Genomic DNA, 20,919 nt, shown 5'->3' with positions numbered 1-20,919 from the left:
AAAAGCAACTCCTTGGCAAGGAACTTTACACGTTTCCCTCTTCCTGACTTAATTTCAGTTTGTGTTTTGTTTTTTGTTTTTTTTTCCCCCTCTATGTTAAATGTGACCCAACTGCAGAAGATGAAAAACACTTTTGAAGATTACAATCCAGGACCGAAAGAAGCTCATCCACATATTTCTCTACCGCTGCATGGTGCAAAAGTCACTTAGGCATTGCAGAAGATATGTGAGAATAAAAATAATGTTGATTTTTAGCTAGATTATCATTGGGCTCCTGCTGATGTTAGTGATTCTTCACCCAGAGTTGACTTGGTCTGGTCACCTCAACATTGAAGTTACCTGAGAGAACAGATGGCTTAATTTGGAAGAAATTTTAAAAAAACTTATTTTTTTGTGACATCAGCACAGGTAATATTTTTAAAAAATTAAACACTAGGAAAATATAAAGTGGATTTGGACTAAAGAGTGCAAAGGCAAGCCAACAAAACCATCGTCCCTCTCCTTAGCCCCTTCTTGCCGAGTTTATTTTCTTTTCACTAGTTTGTGGTCTCTGTTTGAGAGGAAAAAAAGTACACAACTCACATTATTGCACAGTTTAAGGCAACTTCTTTGTAAAGTCACCAAACATCTTATATCTAAAATTACACTGTGGAACGTGAAAATAAAATAGCACCTACTAGGACAAATGATGATTAACCTCCTGTAACAGCCATTATCATCTTTATAAGATCATGGTAAAAACTCTTCCAAAATATTCCAGTTCCTTCTCAATTCTATAATTGAAAACATTTTTTCATTTAATTATAACATGATTGTGGAAATAATGGAATTTAGCAAGTGCCTTAAAGATGTGCGTTTTATAGCTTTTGACCTTCAGGAATCAAGAACTTGATTTTATAAAGCCCGAAGGCTCAGGGGGAAAAAAATTGAATTTGATAGTAATATAAAAATTATATGAATTTAAATCTCTGCCAGCCCCTTTAGCAGTCAGGGGGAAATTGCTTCATTAGGGAAGTTCGGCCATATAAACCTGTAACACTTGTTTCAGCCTGAACAAACGTAAGATTAAATTGAGATGAAGGTTGGCCGCAGCCTTAGTACTTATAAATGAGCTTTTCCCCGTTTTATTGAATATAAACACAATTAAGCCAGAGAAAAATGCTGCGTTCAACCCAGCACATGCATCTCAACATTTCCCCCTCTCATACTGTTGGGCTTAGGATGACTCGTGTTGCACAAATGGCGCAACTCTCAAGAGCATCTTTTCCATCTGCAAAGCGGCCACAATCCCTCTGGACTTCAAACAGCAAAAGCCTGCAGAGACCTTGGTAACGGACATACGTATTTGCTGAAATAAATACGGGAAATACATTTATTGTCAGCAAATTAGCATTTTTTAGAAGGCCTAATGGTGAAGACCAGTATGTTTCCTAACTACAGCAGGAAAAACATATTACGCTGGCGCCAAAAATCTACACTCCAGTTCAAGGCCAAGAGAAAGTGGCTGGCTGGTGAGGCATAGAAGAAAATACATAGCAGAAAGCTGTACACAATGGCTCAGAAGGACAAGAGGTGGTCTCAGCACATCGTTAGGACTCTACTCCTGGGAAACAACTTCACAGGCGTGGTAGTAAAGATGAACTCCAAGGAGGACTGAAGCCTGGCCAGCTTTGTGAGTCTTTACAGGGAACTCCCAGGCTGGGGGGCATCAGGAAGAAGCATAAAGATACTTTTTAAAGGGTAACGGTAATTGCAGCAGCAGCCTAATGATGTCTTTGGGGTAACAAAAGATTTTGCTATATGAAAGCATCTTGGAGACTTTCTATATAGACGACTTGCCAGATCCAACCTAAAGAAAAGCCTGAGGATGACACATGCCTTGGAGACATGAGGGACAGACAGGATGGCACTGCTGCGCATCAAGGAGAAACCAGCGGGAAGCCTGCATAACTTGTTGGAAGCACACTGGCAACCAGTCGTCTTTAGGAGGTATCAAAGAAACAGCTGAGATTCCTGTTCGGAAGGAGACAAGTCCAGAAATGAGCAAGAGAGAGATAATGAACTGTGAGACATCAGGACAGATATGATGAGCTGAAGTTACAGTGAAGAGAGGAAAAAGACACGTAGGAGGAAGCAACGCCTGCGAATCCCTACAGAGAAGCTGAAGAACAGCCATGGCTTCTCCATCACATATAACAAGAAGAAGGTTGGAGATGCCAAGGGAAGGCCGTAGCTGGCAGGTCTGAATTTCAATGACAACTCTAAAAGGACAAAAATGAATTTCTAGTCTTGTCTTTTTTTTTTTTAATGAATGCTTAAGAGTGGCTTCGCTAAAAGACTAACAGTTGAGTTGACAGACCAGGACCAGAAGCTGAAGAAAGAAAGAAAGAAAGAAAAAAATAATTAAAAAATCCATGCATTTAGGCTTACATACAGACATGCATTTGAACATGGCCCCGAGTGACCTGCTCTAGTTAGACCTGTTTTGAGCACGGAGTTGTATCTGATGCCCTCTGTAAATCCCTTCCAGCTTAGATCATGAGTTGGTGATGCTGTAATACTGGAAGACAAGAAATCCCAACAGCTGTCAACACAATAAATATATCAGTGACAAGAAGAGAGGAGAACAGGACAGCAGACAGGGAAAGTGCTATATCTCTGCAACTGAGGAGATCAAGATATGTTCATCTGGTGAAGGAGAAGATCTAAGGGGGAGCAAGAAATGAAGGGAATGAGCAAAGGTAGATACATATTATAGACAAGGTATGTGTTAATGGGGGCCATGAAGATGACTCCATGGGTTAGAAGAGATGAGGTGAGAATTTATTTTGCATCCACAGTAGCAAAGGAGGAGGAGAGAATTGTGGTGGGACATGGGACAGCAAGTTTGGAGAACAGCATCTTAGAACCATAAAAACACTTAGGTTGGAAAGGACCTTTAAGATCTTCTCCATTTTCTCTTCAAAAAGAAAAAAAGCAATGAGATATTGTGCAGAGAGAGGAGACACAAGCTTGACAAATGACTATCAGGGAATGAAAAGACAGATGGAGGACTGCTGTTTAGCTAGAGAGACGGCAGAACGGAGAAGGTGATAATCATAATTAAGGAAATCAGCCCAGCTGCGGGATTTGTGCCAGCATAGTTTGGCAGCACAAAAGCAAATGGATTTGGGGATAAGAACCTTGTGCTTAGAGAAGGACAAAAAGAGGGAGGCAGTTTGGAGCCTTAAACCTGCAGAGAATCAACCGCTGCAGGGCTGGGGTGCAGGAAGATGGGGCCATGGGACAGAAAGGAGAAGTTCAGGCAACTGTAAGAGGGGCTGGATGGCTCTCAACCAGCCAGATGCCTATCAATAGTGCCAATGCAATGGCGAGGGCTTTAATAGAGCAGATAACTCCATCATGGAAAAGGCAGCATGGTCCAGTCTATCCCATAAAGACCTAGAAACAAAGGGTTGATCCCAGCACTGAGGCTGGGCTCCTCTTTCATATTCAGGTAGCCTGATACATTGAGGAAAGCTGCCCAAGGCTCCCATGTCCATCAAAGATGTCTCTTTGGAAAAAAACCCATAGTCTACCGGGGCGCTGCAGGGACCCCCAATTAAAAAGCTTCGTTTTTAAGCCCCGTTCGCAGGGTTTGCAGCATCCCAGCTATGACGCTCAGCGGGGAGCTTGGCAGCACAGCTCCCATTCCAGCCACGGGGTCGGACCAGTTCACACGCTGTCCCGCACAATTGGCACAGCTATAGTTCATTCCCCAGTTAAATTCCACTTAAAAATGGAAAGCCCGAGCCCCAGCCGATGTTTCTGAGGGTGAGTGACAACACGGTTCACCCTAACAAAATGTCACTAGGTCATTAAGCACCTATAAGGACCACTCCTAAATAACGCCGCATGTTAACAACCTGAATCTTTTGTGCTAAGTGAACAGATACCCTAGGTGAACATCCACACTGACGTTACAACTAAATAGCACACTCACTGAATAGGAAAACCATCTCTAAAACTCAGCTTTCAGACACTTGTCAGGGGAGCCAAACACAAAGGTAACACGAGGTCTGCACATGAAGGCCTGGTGCTGTAACGGGAGCGTGGCTGCGTCTTTCAAAAGCTATGCTCTGATTTCGCCTTTGCTTAAAATAAGACCCGACTTTGTTTAGTGATAACACAATCTATTTATTTTTAAATGTTAAAACGCTCAGGGTGGTATTTCCAACCGGTCCAGTTGCTCTCCCAGATCCCAGGGGCAAGGCTGGCTCCCCTTTCGGAGCCCCAGTGACACCCCACGGGGCCAGGGACAGGCTGGGACAACACGTATCTGCTTTAATGCACCAAGTATTTAAAAGCTTAACTGTATCATTTGCATCAACAGTCAATGCAACTTACTTCAGAGGCTGTAACCAAAAACAGAGCCATCAGAGCCTGATTTGCCATCGCCCGCATAAACAGCCCCTCTGCCTAGCCTTGAAATGGGGAAAAGAGCGCTTTTAAGCCCTAAAATTGAAGTCAATAATAATTCAATTCAACGCAGGGGTCTGGTAAACTGATGACTGTCAAGAAATAGAAATACATGCACTATAGGAACAGTACAGAGCCTATGAAACTCCTTGTACTTACAGAGGGAAGAGTAGAAGGAGAGAAGCAAACTTTAAGAGACCTGGTCTCAAGGTCCTGCACCCACTGCTCCACCTCGACGTGCATCTGCTCCAACAGCAAAGCCATTTTGACGAAAAACAGGCACCACATCTCACCTCTCCGGAGAGATTACCAAGTTGCCAGCCTAGGTAATGTTCCTTGTGCTGGGTTCACGCCTGGTTGATGGTTGGACTTGATGATCTTAAAGGTCCCTTCCAACCTAGACGATTCTATGATTCTGGATTAGGAATTAGTTATCACCAGTTCGCAGGACACACAAGCGCATCTCCCACTGCTAGCACAGCCAGCACTTGTTTCCCATCCCCAACAGTCAGACCCAATTCAAAGTGAAAAGCATCCCGCGCTATAGCAAAGCCGTTGAAAAAGCGGAAAGCCAGCGTTTAACTAAAAAAGTGGATGTACTAAATGCCGGCTTGCCTCCGTGCTGCTGCCGGGCTGGTATTACATTACATCGAGCAACGCTTTGCAGGTGACAATGCTGCTCTGTGTTTCAGGGTGACATGCCGTGAGCCATGAAGGTAATTAGCCCATCAGATATCATTAAATGATTTCTTCTTTTGGTTTATTGGCCCGGTTGGTCCGCACGTTCTGAACGTTTTTTTTTTCACACTGCAAGACGCAATACCTACATAATCACACACTGGGTTTTCCACAGCCATCTTTGTCTGCTTCCTCGCCGTCCTCCCCTGTAACAAACTGCTCTAGGTTCGCTCTTCAACAGAAAATACCTCCAGCACATAAAACTGCTAACGCCTGACGTGCTTCGGGAAAAGGAGCCACTTCTTTAACCAAAACAAAGGGATGCCACTGGAAGCAAACACTCTGGGCTGCCAAAAGCTCAATTACTTGCAGAAGTGCTCCTCGAGGTGGTCCACTGCTCAGGGACATGCTGTAGCTTCGTGTAAGGGTCACAGCTTCTTTGCTCCAGACTTTGGAAACTGTGAGGTCTTTTGGGTACAAATGATGTTATGCCACAGAGAAAGACTTTAGCCCATCACTAAGCACCTTCCTCAGACAAAACAAGCAAGGAAACCAAACAACCCCCAGAACCGGACACTCTGAGCTCAAACAAGTTCTTCAAACTACATGCCATAAAAGAGGACATTGCTCTTTTGATGCTTTCTTGTCAATTTAAATGAGCATTACTTGAAAAGGGTGATCTTAAAACAGTCTTTTAATACTGAGGAGTTCCTAACAAAATAGAATTAAATAGGCGTTCATATAGACAAATAGCCAGCTCCAGTGCTATAAATGTTTAATCCTTAATTTTGAACATGTCCGTGACGGTTAACTATGTTACTTAATGGCCGGACAGCTGTAACATAAAATCTGGAAAATAGATGTTCATCACTAGGCCTCCCACTGATAATAGTTATTATATACAGCTACTCAGAGGCTCTTCCTTTTTTTAAGTCCCAAAGGAAATAAAGTTGATGCCTCCGAGTAGGATTCGGCTGTCCTCCATGAGGTTGGGATCCTATCTATCCCATCTGTCTGCATATGCCAAGCAGCTCTGGAGGGGACAGACGGCAGAGGAGTTTCAGCCCAAGATGAATCACCCCTCGACAGGTCGCTGTGTTCCTATAAACCTATAGACTACTGACCCCTACGCAAAATCGGGTGGGATGTGCAGCTCTTGGGGGGACAAGTGCAAGGTGCCGTACATGGGTCGGGGCAATCCCAAGCACAAATAAAGGTTGGGTGGAGAATGGCTTGAGAGCAGCCCTGAGGAGAAGGACTTGGGGGTATTGGTGGATGAGAAAGCTCAACATGACCCAGCCATGTGCACTCACAGCCCAGAAAGCCAACCGCATCCTGGGCTGCATCAAAAGCAGCATGGCCAACAGGGTGAGGGGGGGGATTCTGCCCCTCTGCTCCACTCTGGTGAGACCCCACCTGGAGTCCTGCATCCAGCTCTGGAGTCCTCAGCACAAGAAGGACATGGACCTGTTGGAGCGGGGGCAGAGGAGGCCACAAAGATGCTCAGAGGGCTGGAGCCCCTCTGCTGTGAGGACAGGCTGAGAGAGTTGGGGCTGTTCAGCCTGGAGAGGAGAAGGGAGATATCAGAGCTCCTTCCAGTACCTAAAGGAGCTACAGGCAAGATGGGGAGGGACTCTTGATCAGGGAGTGGAGCAATAGGACAAGGGGTAATGGTTTTAAACTGTAAAGAAGGGGGATTTAGATACGATATTTGGAAGAAATTCTTTACTGTGAAGGTGGTGAGCCCCTGGCCCAGGTTGCCCAGAGAAGCTGTGGCTGCCCCATCCCTGGAGGTGTTCAAGGCCAGGTTGGACGGGGCTTAGAGCAACCTGGTCTGGTGGGAGGTGTCCCTGCCCAGGGCAGGGGGCCTGGAACTGGATGATCTTTAAGGTTCCTTCCCATGCAAACCATTCTTTGATTCTACGACATTGATTATTTCATGGTCTTGAACAACTATACAATCCATCCAACTTTCCTTAAGTGCTAATTTATCTAGTCTTTGTGTGGCTATACAATATTCCTCTTCTTAACACATAACCTACTGCGTTACTACGAGCAAACCAAAGTCATCAGGATTCTGGGTTTGCTGCATGTAGGAGATAACCTGTAGCCAGTGGCCGATGCTGGAGAATGTCGGGATTGGGATCCTGACGGATGGGAGAGCTCAAAAAGGGAATTCGGTCATTGAAGAATGACACGTTACAGAAAAGTCGTCTTAAAAATAGCAAGTCTGTAACAGCGAAGACCCTTTTCCCCTGCTGAATAACCTGAATGACATCAATTAAATCAAAAAGTCATTATGTGTTGTTTGCAACACCAAGTATGAAAACACAATTAAGAAAATACCAGGTTATTAGAAACGTGTACTGAATGCAAACTTGCACCAACCTCTTCTTCCAAGGATGGGGGCCCAATTTGCTGTATTATGGCTACATCATGATTGTGTTAAAATCACTAGCTAATTTAAATGGCCTACCCTTTGTATTAAATTACTCAGCATGCAAAATGAAAGCCACGAAAATATAACATTCTATATTTTTAGAGGCGGAATTATTTTAATATGCTTGTATAAGGAACGTTTTACTATTTTTAAATCACGAGGCTTAACATTAAGTATTTCATATTATGACGACGCCTTATAACAATCACAAAACGACTAGGCGCTGCATCCCGATATCAGGTTACTATGCATCCTTGCAGAACCACCACCCCCCCCCCAATTTTCTACTAATGAAAAATTTATAAATGTTATTTTATATGGCGTTATAAGCCTGACACACAAGCCCAAATCAATCCCTCGTGTAGAAAGAGGAGGAGATCTGAAGAGGAGACACATCATGTTGTGCCATACGTAAGTTTGTCTATAAATCAAAGCAGCCATCCCGGGAGATGCCATAGGGAGGCATTGGTTGTTTTTTTTAATGCTATGAAACGTGATAACACTCAAGGACGTATGTCTAACAGCATGTGTAGCTGCGTAAAAGATATAGGAGTTTGGCAAAAAAAAAACCCAAAACAAACCCAACAAACGTAGAGCATTTTTTGCTCTTTTTTCCCCCACTACGATTACATATTGTTGTACACTTGCTCTGAGGGCTGGCTAACATGAATTATCTTGTCTGCATAACGGGTAGTTACACCGAGCAGCTGGCAGGCTGCGAGCAGTTCGCACGCAGCGGCCCCAGCAGAAATTCCTATTCCTGCCTCTCTGTCCCCGGTAGGCATCTTCAGTTATTTATTTATTTTTCCGGCAGGCAAGAGAATTATAATGCAGTGCTGTATTTTTCAGTTCCCCTTAATGCTTACAAAACTGAACAAAGCTAGTGGGAGGGTTTTGATGGAAGCGTTTTTCCCAAGAAAATGTGTGATTTCCCCTGGAGGTTTCCTCCAAGGATTTTTTTTTTTTCCTCTTCTCCCTATTAGCACGTTTATTTTGGATTATGGACGATTTCTTTTTTTCCAACGCAAAATGTTTGTCATAAACCAGCGTTTCAGCATTTTGACAAAAGCATCGTAATGTTAAAGTTTTATTAGGATAAAATGTTTTGATTCAACCGTCAACATTTATTGTTGACAGCAACATGCTGACATAACGGTCCTACTGTTTAAGAACATAACAAACCCAAAACACTATAAGTTGCCGCAGGACAGAAATTAGGTGGGGTGGTTTTGGTTTTGTTTTGGGTTTTTTGTTTTCTTTTTTTCTTTTGCACAGTACAGGTATTGTCCGCAAAAAACCATCAGTGCCGTAGAAGAGGCAAAGGGGAGGACTTTGGAGGACTGAGGCAGCACCAGAAGAAGCCTTCGGCCCTTCCAGGCTATTTCACATCCCGCAAACTGCAGTCTCAGGTTTATACTCTTTTAAGCATACAAGAACTACCAGATCTGACCCCCGCAATCGTTTCTGTCGCTAACTGGTTTCACTCTTCCCACTTCATGTAAGAGGATACATCCCCCAAACTCTGTTAGATTAAAAAATGCATAATAAGAACATATACTTTCATATGAATAGTGCTCTAGCAGCTTCGGTATCTAATAGAAAGCAACAATATCATACCTCCGTAGTACTTCCCATGCATTCCTTATTTCTGCAATAGGGTTTCTCTCAAGCTCTGAAATAACATTGAGGCAAAAAGACACCAGAAGAATTCTCGCAGACATCCACCGCCGTAAGTGTAAGCAAAAAATACTCGCAACTATAAAGCCCTTCTAATTCTGCTTTCCTCCATCTGGCACAACCTTGTTGCCCAACGTTACGTACACTTTAAACTCAGCGGGAGGAATATTATGCTTGCTCTTGTAGGGCTGCATCCTCAAAGGAAAGCAAATACACAGTTTTAGTTCCCAGGCTATGATTCACTTGTGAAAAAGCCAGACCTATTAATAAGCTGTGCTCTTACAAACTAACGATTATTATCCTTAAGACTCAAAACAACCTGATTATTTATTAACTACATTTGAGTCATGAAGTTGGCTCTGAGCATTAACTTGCCTGTAGAAATGGCAGCAACTTTATTTATGTCCTTCTTCTTCAAAGAAGAGTAGTAGAATTTTGAATTTACTGATAATTGTTTCCTAATGGCTATTTTTCCCCAGGGAAGTTTTTCGGTTGATTGAGTAAATAAAAAGCCAGGTATTTGTTTTCTTTTTCTCTATGACAATAAATAAATAATAAAAAGGTATATTCTGTGCACAAGCCTTCTACCAATACGATTGTCCATATTCCTTCAGTAACTGATGTATTTTCCTGATTACATATTTTATGTAGACAGGCTTGTGAGATGCAAAGCGGCTGCTCAAAATGCAGCACGAGGCAGGCGATTGATAAGGCACAAAAGACTCCAATTCTGGTGTTCACTGATCTCGCTTAAGTACATAATCATTTGTTTTTCCTTCTTAACGCTGTGTTTACTGTCGCTTGACTGAAACGGGTTTTGTTCGGCGTTATTATAAAATAAAGCTGCATCTCATTTCCAAGTCAATTGCCCTGGAATTTAAGAAATTGGGAAGCAAGATATTTAAACAATGGGGAAAATCAAGCAGCTGAAAATCCCCGATTCGTCATCTCACCGCTTAACTCCATCCCCACTTCAGCTTTTTAAGTGATCATCTAAACACAGGCATTGAAAGAGCCTTCGCGTCTGGGATTTTTTGCAATTTCTCCCCTTGCTGTATTACTTCGGTCCTGAAGAAACCCTTTGCGTATTCAAGCCTGGAAGAGCAGTTCTTGTGTAACTTGCCACGTGGAGCAAATCTGAAAAGCCGCAGGCCTTTTTGAGAAGGTTCACCAACACCTGCTTGATTAAGATGTTAACAGCTGTCTGTATCACCAGCACACAAATTAGTAAAAAACCTCGAATTATTGACTGAGCAGCTGTTCGTCAAAATGCAGAATGATACTGCAGTCAGTCAGCTCTCATTCCAAAATATCTTTCGATAGGAAGGGTGGTTCTGGTTAAAGAAAAAGTGGGACCGAGTTTCAGAGATCTTATCAAGGCATTTCAGATGCTAGAAACTGTAAACATAGTAAAGAGCAACTATTATCTTTCAACATTAAACAGCTTGCTGCCACGTCTATAGTCTCAGACAACAGACTCTTGAGCTCTCTGTGAATCAAGAAGTCAACTGCGCATCTGAGAACCTGGAGGCATCTTGTAAGAGGAACAGATGGCACATCCGAAAAGAAAAAAAAGCAACCCACATTAAAACCGGCATTTCCTCTCATCCTGCACACTTAAACTGTGGAACTAATGGACACCGAAGGTCGCGAAAAGCAAATAACAACCCACAAAGGATCCTAAATTATAAGCCACCAGCTCTGGTTCAGGAGGCTCTTCAGTAATTGATTCTGGTTGCTGTAAAAGATAGGACACCAGGCTAGATGGACCTCTGGTTTCACCTGGTGTGATCCATTCTATACTCTTATTTAAAACAAGAAGGTTCAATAATATCAATTCATTCCTGATGGAAAAGTGTAAGGTATGCTTCACCTCGGCAGTGACGATGCCGCGCTCACGGGCAGGATGCTGTTAGAGCCAACACATCTTGCTCTGTCCCTCTGGGTCCGTTCCCCCTCATTTCTTCATATAAGGAGTGGCCAAAGCCAACACAGCTCCAAAAAAACCACGGATTTATTTTTGCTAGGTGATGAAGGCATAGCTACGTTTTTGTGAGTTAGAGCATGCCTAACAACCACCAGGGCAAACCTGCCAGCTCATTTTAAAAGGCTTTGGATGAGTCCCTTAATTGTGAGCCTCTTCCCTGCCAGGGAACTTCCCAGAGCATCAAGAGCTTTTGGCAACCAGCTGAAGACGCTCACTGCGAGCTCCTGCGCAAGCCAACGCAATATTGGCTTGTGTTTTATGAAGAAATAAAAGGCAAAGAATGCATAGCTGGAGAAAGCGAAGCAACTACATCAGCGATCAATATGTGCTTGCAATAATGTGATTAAACAAATTGCAAAGGCCTCGATGAAGATTTCATCATTTACTTTGCAACGGCAGTACCATAAAATACCTTCATCTGTGCTAGAGTGACGCCCTATCTAAGGACTTTGACGCCAGGGCACCCAAACACCAGAAGCCAGCCTGGACAGGACAGGGAGACGTTTTAGTAGTGTTTAATTACTGTCCGGTTGTGCCCTTAGGAGTTAATCAGAGGGAAGGTCCACAAGGCCACCTCTCCTGACCCCAGCGGGGGCCAGATGCCTACAGGAAGAAAGCCAACCCTGCAGGGAACCATACGGTGACACCATCTCAGTGTCGCTTTGCCTCCTCGCTTCCAGCTGTCCGGGCTTTTGAGTTCTTACCCTCCAAAGCCTCTTGGGAGGGTTTTGTTTCAGGGGTTTGCCAACAGCTTTTTCAAATCTTTTAAAAGCTTCTGGTGTTCCCTGTGTCTCGGGGCGCTGGGGCAAAACCCATCAGCCGTCACCCCCCACTCTCACCTCACCTGATTTTATAGGCAGGGATCTACCCGAGCAGGGGAAGAGGATGGGAAATACAGCTGTAATGTCTGAAATACCTTTTAAGATCACCCAATGCTTGCAATAAACGTAAATAAAAAGCAGATGATGTAATGGATGAAATAACTTCCAGCCGGTCCTTGGAGGCCGTGTGTCTCATCCACGCTCCAGGAGCTACACACACAGTGCTGCGGGTGCCAGGCAGGAGGGCTACAAAACAGCCAGGACTTCAAGGTGGCCCTCTTATTTAGCAAAAGGGGTGACAAAAAGTGCTTCCCAACCTGCTCCCTCCTATTAGCCAAAGTTAAAAGGATCTTTTTTCGCTTGTTTTTAAACTCATTCTCCTCTGCATGAACGTTTGAAACACTGCTTCAATTTTATGATGACCACCACCAGTACAGGTACACCTTCATCCCCACAGGGCTCCTGGCTGGAAAATTACATTTTCCTGAATCGAATCTCCACCCTATAGCTGTTTTTTTTTTTTTCTTTCTTTTTTCCCCCGCTCCTACCTGGATTGAAATGGGAATAATGAATCTCTTTGCGTCGCGGCCCCTGGCAGGACAGGCAAGCAAGGAACAGCTTTGTGCCGAGGCAATGAGCAAGAAAAATTGCTGTAGGTGGAAACTTCCCATGAATCTCCCAGCCGGGATGGCACAGCCCATTCCCCCATTCCTTTTCCATCCCAGATCCCATTTGCCTTCTTACACTGTAATTCGGCTGCTCCCCAGACCCCCCCACCGCAACACTCTTTGGTGGTTGGATACCCAAGAGTATTGGTACCAAAGAGTTGGATACCAAAGAGCACACCGATTGCAACAGAAGGACTAGTACTTCTCCCTGGAGAAAGAGAAATTAAACTACATTGTCCTATAGGACATATATACACACTTTTAAATTCTTTTTTTTTAAATATACATTTATGTCTATCTTATAATGCCACCCTGAGATGAGACTCCTGCTTGCCAGGTATATAGTCATGCATCCGCCTTAGAAATCTTTGCTGCTCTGTGTCATTGAGCAATAAACATTTCCAATCCTCCACCCCGTTCTCTCTTCCCGAGAAAATTCAAGAGAATTAGGTTAATAGGTCAGCAGATGGTAAGATTTTAGTGGAAGAACGGTACCGCAAGGAAGGTGTCCAATGAAGATGAAACACGACTGTTACGTTCACTGAGAAGTTCAGTCAAGGACATTGGAAAAGCTTTTCTAGCCACAACTGTTCAGGCATAGCGAGGGCTAGGAGAAAGGACAGGGTATTTAGTAAATTAAAACTTGTTAGATGAGTCCCAACAGGTGATTTGGAATAAGCAGAAACTGATGCGTGTCAAATGAAAGGGCAGAACAGGCAGTACTTGACAGCAAGGGAGTGTGAAAAATACCCTGGTTTATGGCAAGAATGAAGATCAGCCTAACCAGTAAAATAAAATAATAGTACGATAAAATAAAATCAAAAATTTACATTAAATTGTAATAACATTTTTTTTTTAAAAAAAGCCACTCCAGCTTGCTCTTTTCCTTTCCAGGACAGCCAAGCCAGCTGTGAAGTGTACAGGGCACTGTGCGTTGAGTCTTGCAAAATTGAAAATATTTGAAGACGCCAGCATGCAAATCCGTTTCTCCATTTACCAAGTTAGCTATTTACTAACTGCTGAGAGTCGGTCTTATTCCCCCAGCATTTGAAGTGAGTAAATAAATCCCTGCAGCCCTCCCAAAGTTATTAGGTAGTAGCCGGGGAAAAGAATTGCTGGGAAAAAAGAAATGAAACAGGTAAGACGTAAGATAGAAAGGGCAAGAGAGAAGATAGCAGGGCAGCAAGGTGGGGCACTTTAACACCTTTCCCCAATTAAGTTTTTAATGAAAAACTGAATTTTAGATTCTCCTTTGGTCAAAGGGCTAATGTGAGTGTCAGTTTAGCAGTGGCATCATTGCAACTCGACAGAAAGAATCTCAGATTTCAGAATCTCAGAGCACGGGGATGAGAGGTGCGAGTGGGAGACCCCAGTACCTCTTGCAGCATTTACAGAGATCTAATAAAAATGATTAATTCCGAAGTTTGACTCATAACCCTGGCTGCAGCAAGAGCAAACAACCATATGCAAGAAAAAGAAACAAGCCTATAGCATTGCCAATACTTTAATGACCTATTTATTGATGTCTCATTCTCGTCTCAGCCATACTGGACCTTTTAAAAAGTTTTCGGGATTATATTCAGTTCCTACCTGAATTTATAAATAAATAAAGCTCTGCCATTGCTAGCTGCTATTCTGATTTAAAGAGGCACTAGCATTTCCCCATGCGTCACTACTTCTTTCCGATGCCTGAGGACAACCTCAATCCCAGTAATTCACACTATTTTAAGGGGGAAATATGGTAGAAAGTTTTTTGGCTGGTCAGCAAGAAAATTGTCTTTTGACACCCCTACTCATACATATATATATATACTGTTTTACTGCTCCCACAAATTAGCAGCGCACAAAACACACCCCAGGGATTTTCAGGAATTGGAGGAGAGATGGTTTCTGTAACACTGAGAAAATAACTACACAGGAGCCTCCAGAGGGGGAGATATAAATGGGAAATAGTACAAATCCTCTTGAAAGGAAGATGCTCTTATGTCCCATGAGAGACAGGTACTACCATACTCATTTTCAAATCATCGTGAAGGGAATAAAAAGTTCATATTCAAATCTGTTACTGTAGCTCAAATATCACTATAATTGTCACCACAGCGGAGCACCTCCTGTGCAACCCAAAGACCACAATTTCTTCTTCACCCTAGGCACCACAAATGCATTTTGAAAAAAAAAAAAAAAAAAAAAAATATCTGTATTTTATCTTTAAAAATGAGAAGGAAGAAGGGAGGATGGACACCGTTTGGCTGGGGGTCTCTGTGCCAAGCGGGAGCTTCCTCCAGTGGTCCCATCCAGGAACCAACCCTGCCACGACCCCGGAGGCAGGAAGGCTTCCCAAATTCCCACACCTTTTCCATATGCCGTGCCCTAAAACCATTCACATTGGTCACCAACACGTTCTCCCCCTGCTATGGTTTTGCTTGCCATCAAGTGACCATGTGTTTCGCTTTGGCTTAATTCCACGGCAAATACACGCCCACGTGGATTTACAAAGCAACACAACTGAAGATGATAAACTAAGTGAAAAACAAGTAATTTCACGGTTTTCAAAGACAGCTCGCATGAACAAACAAGCAAACTAAGCTGCTTTCAAAATAAAACTGTGTTTCCATAACTCTGTTTTGCCTCACCAGTATCCACCCCGGCCACACTGAAGTGGTCACCTCTTCTAGGAAATGCATTGAAAATGCTCCTCTCGAAGACAACAGCTTAGAAATACAGTAAAACAGCCTTAAAACAAGCTGCCGTTTTCATCTTACCATGTGGAAAATATCTTTGCTAAAACCATTTCATATATTTGTTTAAATTTAAATCAAAGCCTGGCATCCATATTTCCACTACATTTCTCCGTACTATACACTCGCACAATATAAATACATTTATATTTATACATAAAATAGATATACATCCATTGTGGAGGCCAGAGCAAGCCCTGTCTCAGCTTCAACTGGGGCTGCTCTCCCAAATTCTTCCTGTCTTGCTGCTACCCTCGAGATCTGAGGCTGCCAAGTGTTTGGGGATCCCCTCTTTTAAAAGCCAACGCACTCGCCAGAAAATCCCAGTTATTGGACCTCAAGAGCTGGCCTTTTTGGTCATGGTGTTATGAACCAAACTATGAATAATTTTTTCAAAATCCCCCTCTGGCTCCCCAAGGTGGGCTCCATCGCCACCTCTCCAAACATCAGCCCTCTGCCATGTGCCACCGCTCTTTTGCCCCACGGTCTGGAGCTCCTCCTGGACCCCAAAACCAGGTGAAACCCTCAAAATGACAGCTCTATTTAAACGCAATATATGATGTAATACATAACGTAACAATAAGGAGGCCATGGCTCAAACTGTTCATCTTTGGGGCTGGCCTACGGGAAACAAGATTTCTGAAGAAGAGCCTTCTCTTATATTCCTGAAGATTTGCTTTCCTGTCCTCCCTTCTCCTCCCCCTTGTTCTCTGTTAAGACCATCCACTCCAGACTAAATCATGTTCTCCATCTGATGAGATGGATGGATGGCAGCTCCAAAACCATCACCAAACCTGTTTGCAAGGGCATGAAGCGATAGGACGAGGGGCAATGGTTTAAACTAGAGCAGGGCAGGTTTAGATCAGACATTAGGAAGAAGTTCTTTACACTGAGGGTGGTGAGACACTGGCCCAGGTTGCCCAGAGAGGTGGTGGAGGCCCCATCCCTGGAGACATTCAAGGCCAGGTTGGACAGGGCTTTGAGCAACGTGATCTAGTTGAAGATGGCCCTGCTCACTGCAGGGGGGTTGGACTAGATGGCCTTTAAAGGTCCTTTCCGCCCCAACACATTCTATGATTCTGTCTCTGGAAGAGCATGCTCTGGCGCAAGGATTCAGCTGTGTGAGGCCATTAAGGTAGCACACTGTAATTATTAGCTAATTTTTGTATGCGAGCCACAAAGTTGCACTGAGTTATTTTTCCTTTGCTTATTTGAATGAATTATTATTTCCCTGTTGGTTGAAATAATTACTGTAAATAGCCTTGTAAAATGTTTTCCTCCCAATTAAGAAAACACCACCAAAAAATTAAATGATTGTGAGTACACTCTAAATTATGCATTGTTGTACTGTAAATCATACAGCCGCTACCTTGGTGCCAATTAGCCGGGAAGGTAAGAGAAGAGCGTAACAGTTGGGAGCCTTGAGTATTACTGGCAGAGGATCATTTCACGACTTGTTTTGTTCCCGCCGGTGTGCAACGGGATACTGCGAAATAACGCGTGCCATCTGCTGCCAGCGCGAAAAAACAGAATAATGTATAGCGTCACCCGATGTCTGTGTCCTTATACACACTTCTGTGAGGGAACAGAAAATATTTGTTATCTGTCCTCCCGCTGGGCAGCGCTCCACTGAATAAATGCCACGGCTATTCTTTTATATTGTCAGGACGAAACGTCTTTTAGGTGTTACTACGTCCTACACATAAGAAATCACTCCATTATTTAATAGTGTGTAATTAAGTATTGCTAAGCAAGTCCTGGTAAAGCTTTGAAAAACCAGTCAAAGATGAAAAAGTAAAGAAAAACTGTGATTTTCTCTTGAGCTCTCAGCCCTAACTGTATTTTACACGTCATAGAAACATCCTAAAGGCTTCCCAAGTTGCTGAACAGTGTTATCTTACACAGTCCTGAAAGAGACTAATTTATTAGCAATTTATCGAGAGGCTGGATGCTTCACGTTACAATATTTTCCTGCTATTTAATTTAAATCCAGCTACAGAACTACTGAGCTTATGAGCAAATTGGAGGTGTGGTACTTCGGCTATGCCGTCTCCCTAGCAAAAAAATACATATTATGCTTTCCATAATACTCCCAATTATTAAGCTTCCGTTCAGTTTCAGAAGATCAAAGTTACCATGTATTGAATATTTAAATACATGCGGACAAGTATTTATTCTAAATTAACTAATCTCAGTGTGAGCCAGTTAGCCAAAATACTGTATTTGAAACGCTGGGGAATTCTCGTCATGGTGGTGCTGTGTGTCACTAAAAGTGTTTAGGGACGCAAGGTAGGAAATCCCTTTTATTTCCCATGCCGGGTCATTTTCAAAAGATGGTTTGGTTTGGCATGCTATTGCCCGCTTTCACTATTAAAGTGGATGCCACGATGTATTTGGTACTATTTTAAAAACATACCAGCTCTACGAGTCAAGTTTCTGCGAGGCTCTTAACAAATAAAGGAAAAAAAGTGTTTCTATCTTATGTGTTAGTGGGGAGAAATTTAAAATTATAATTCATCTCCACCTTAGTATTAAAGAGGCAACCGAAATAAGGACATTTATTTAATAACCATATTATTTTAGAATTAAGGGATAGATTTGCAGGGGCAAGACTTGGGTTTTGTGCTGGATATGTCTCCCTGTCTGCCAAGAAGTGACATGAAATTCAGCCTTCAAATATTCTGCCTCCTTTTTTTTTGGAAGAAGGCTGATTGAGGTGGGACTGAAGGTGTTATCACAGCACTGAAGAGAAGCCCAGTAGCTCTTCCGCACAGATAAATACCCAGGACGGGATGAGCGTTTCTCCGTTAAGATGAATGGGTGCCCCAAATTCCTGCCTAAAGCACGTGTTTTACTGTTCCTATTCTTATTCCTCCCTACGGAAATAAATTTTTATAATAATCACCTGTTGAATATGGATTATTTTAGTTTATCCCCAAAGGAAAATGTTTATATAAACCAGATCACTCACACGCAACTCCCACCTCCACCAAAATCATATATACACAGTAAGACAATTTAAAAACAACCACCGCTGCCCTGCCTTCAGCCCCATCAAGACGACCACGATTATGCTCTTACCTTACATGAAAAATATTCCAGTTGTAAAATGTCACAACTTCTTGACCTTCAAAGGGAAGGTCAGGGAAGACAGTGCAAAGACAAACTATTTTCTGATGTCTACAAGCAAGGGAAGATCTACGTTTGGCCGCTCAACTGCAGAACACGCATCACCAAGTGACAATGCCTGACGCCAAAAGCATAAACCTACCCCTAATCTCCTTCCAAACGGCAAGAGCCCTCTCCGACGGCTGCAGAAGCCCTTAAAAAACCATCTCAACGTAAGAGCTACATCGTAAAGAGCACTTACCCTTGAAGGGCTTTTTCTCCAAACCAATCTCCCTTCCCTAGAGTACGGAGAAAGACAGGATCTTCACTGGGGGAGTCTTCACGAGTAACATTCACCTGTTGGAAAGGCAAAACCCCCAAGTGTTTAGAAAACTTTTAATTAACAAATAAAACCTGTTTGTTCAGAGAGGGATTTGTTATCTCTCGGGAAAAGCTCCGGTCCTTATCACCTCTGGGAATCACGTAATTCTCCAGAGTCCTGTACTCTTCCCTCAGCATCACCAACCAACCATCCAAGAAAACAAGCAGTTATTTTCTACTAAGGTACCTGCTACTCTTGCAAAAATGCATTAATTACGGTTTTTTGAAGTTTTTAACTCTAAACACAGAGCTGGCTGCACAAGCACAGTCATTGCCCGCATGGAGTCAGCAGCAGAAATAGGTTCCAAATATTTTTTGTGTATCAGACAAACACATGGCATAGGCTTCTGTTAGCTTTGTTCCGCATGATTTCTTCCCTTCAACTTCAGGGAAAGGAGTAACAAAAATAATCTACATTTAGTCATAATTGAAATGAAACAGTCTGGAGCACTACAGGATGAAAGATGCCTCCTCTCCCTTTTACTCTCTCTCAAATTCAGGGAGGGGATAACTCTAGCTGGGTCAAAAAGGATGTATTTTCATTGAGGTTTAAAGGAAAATACCGTCTTATTTTTTATTTTCGCAGCGAAAGAGAAAAGCAGTTACTGCTGATGGAAAGCAGACTTTCTCCCCACTGTAACACCAGGGGCAGTATAACCTGGCACAAGCTGAAGTTGAAGAAGCTGGCACTGCAACAATGAGAAGATGACTCCACGTCTGTGACTGATGATTTCCTACCACCGGGGGATCCTTTTTATTTTCTGAAATGATTTCAGAAGAAAAATAGTAATTGATCATCTCAGCACTCTTGGCTCTGGTTTCCCGTGCCAGCATGGGATATAAATCCCAGCTGCCATGTAATGACAAAGCGCCTGACATGCCGCTGCGTGCTGAGGATGGTGTGGCATACCAAGGATGCAAAGGACTCCATGAAAGATGAACGTTCTTGATGTAATGACCCTCTGTAAGAAATACTTCTTTCCCTTTCAGCTGTTATCAAAGGTAACTCTTATGGTATGAGAAGGCAGGTGAAATCCAACCCCCTGCTACCAGTGCATGGTGGGGACCACCTCTCCCAACGTTAACCATCTATAAATCTAGTTGTCCAGGCTCTGTCAACGATCAGTGGAGAGGGACAGGCACTTCGAAAGCCTGGGTTGTCCAAAATTTAAACGGGATGAGCAACTCTCTGGAGGTACCTCGAATACACGGGAAAACCTCTTATCTGCTTCTCCTTTACAGGTTGTTTAGCTTTCATCAGAGCTTTTGCACATGCAAATTCACAAAGCCAAAATCTGGGACGTCAGACACATCCTTTCAGATTTAGGGACATTCCACTTTAATTTCACTATTAAATTTGCAATTGTGGCCTGTGCTTTCTCCCATCTCTTTTACGGATGGTAGAACCAGTGGGTTTGAGACATTAACGAGCACTTCGTCTACATCACACTACATTTAACGTCTCCAGCAACTCATCAAAGATCACATGAGGGTAAGGAACACGTAACGGATGAGCCAGGAAGATTTGTAGCGGATGAAAAAAAAAAAAAAATTTGGCCAAACAAAGGGAAATTTAATGCAGATTTAAGCTCTTTCTCCGTGAGCTTTGCTGATCCTAAGCAATGAGTGCGAAGGGATTACGGGAGCGCGATTGCCACGTGGTGCAAAGCGATGAGCTACTTGAATAGCCACGGCACCAACGAAGAGCTCGCACAATCTGGCATTAAATTGGTGCCACGCCATGGCTTTTAAAGGGAAAATGGTGTACAATGGCACGGCATGGCACGTGCCACCTCCAGGTAAAGGGAAGGTACAGGGCAGGCACGGAGCAGCAGCATTTAGCAAGCAGAAGGGACCAAGTTGTTTTCATCTGACATTATTCAAAATTATTCATCTGTATGAGTCAACAGATCTCTGCAGGCGCGGTGTTTTGACCCTACTTTTGATTTCTATTCACTTGGAC

General features: G+C 43.2%; 1 protein-coding gene across 5 annotated transcripts in view; it reads right to left on the bottom strand.

The window, feature by feature from the left end:
* Positions 1 to 20,919, bottom strand: part of PRKG1 (protein kinase cGMP-dependent 1) — a 530,425-nt gene that overhangs the window by 109,568 nt on the left and 399,938 nt on the right. For all 5 annotated transcript variants that reach the window (XM_074590625.1, XM_074590626.1, XM_074590627.1 and 2 more), the window contains one exon: positions 18,838 to 18,932. In XM_074590625.1, coding sequence (XP_074446726.1) covers positions 18,838 to 18,932 — 95 coding nt within the window. The remainder of the gene's footprint in view (positions 1 to 18,837; positions 18,933 to 20,919) is intronic.

Source organism: Larus michahellis, chromosome 6, assembly GCF_964199755.1.
Source record: "Larus michahellis chromosome 6, bLarMic1.1, whole genome shotgun sequence".
Taxonomy (NCBI): domain Eukaryota; kingdom Metazoa; phylum Chordata; class Aves; order Charadriiformes; family Laridae; genus Larus; species Larus michahellis.
The sequence above is the reverse complement of the archived record's forward strand: the minus strand, read 5'-3'. Positions and strand labels throughout refer to the sequence as shown.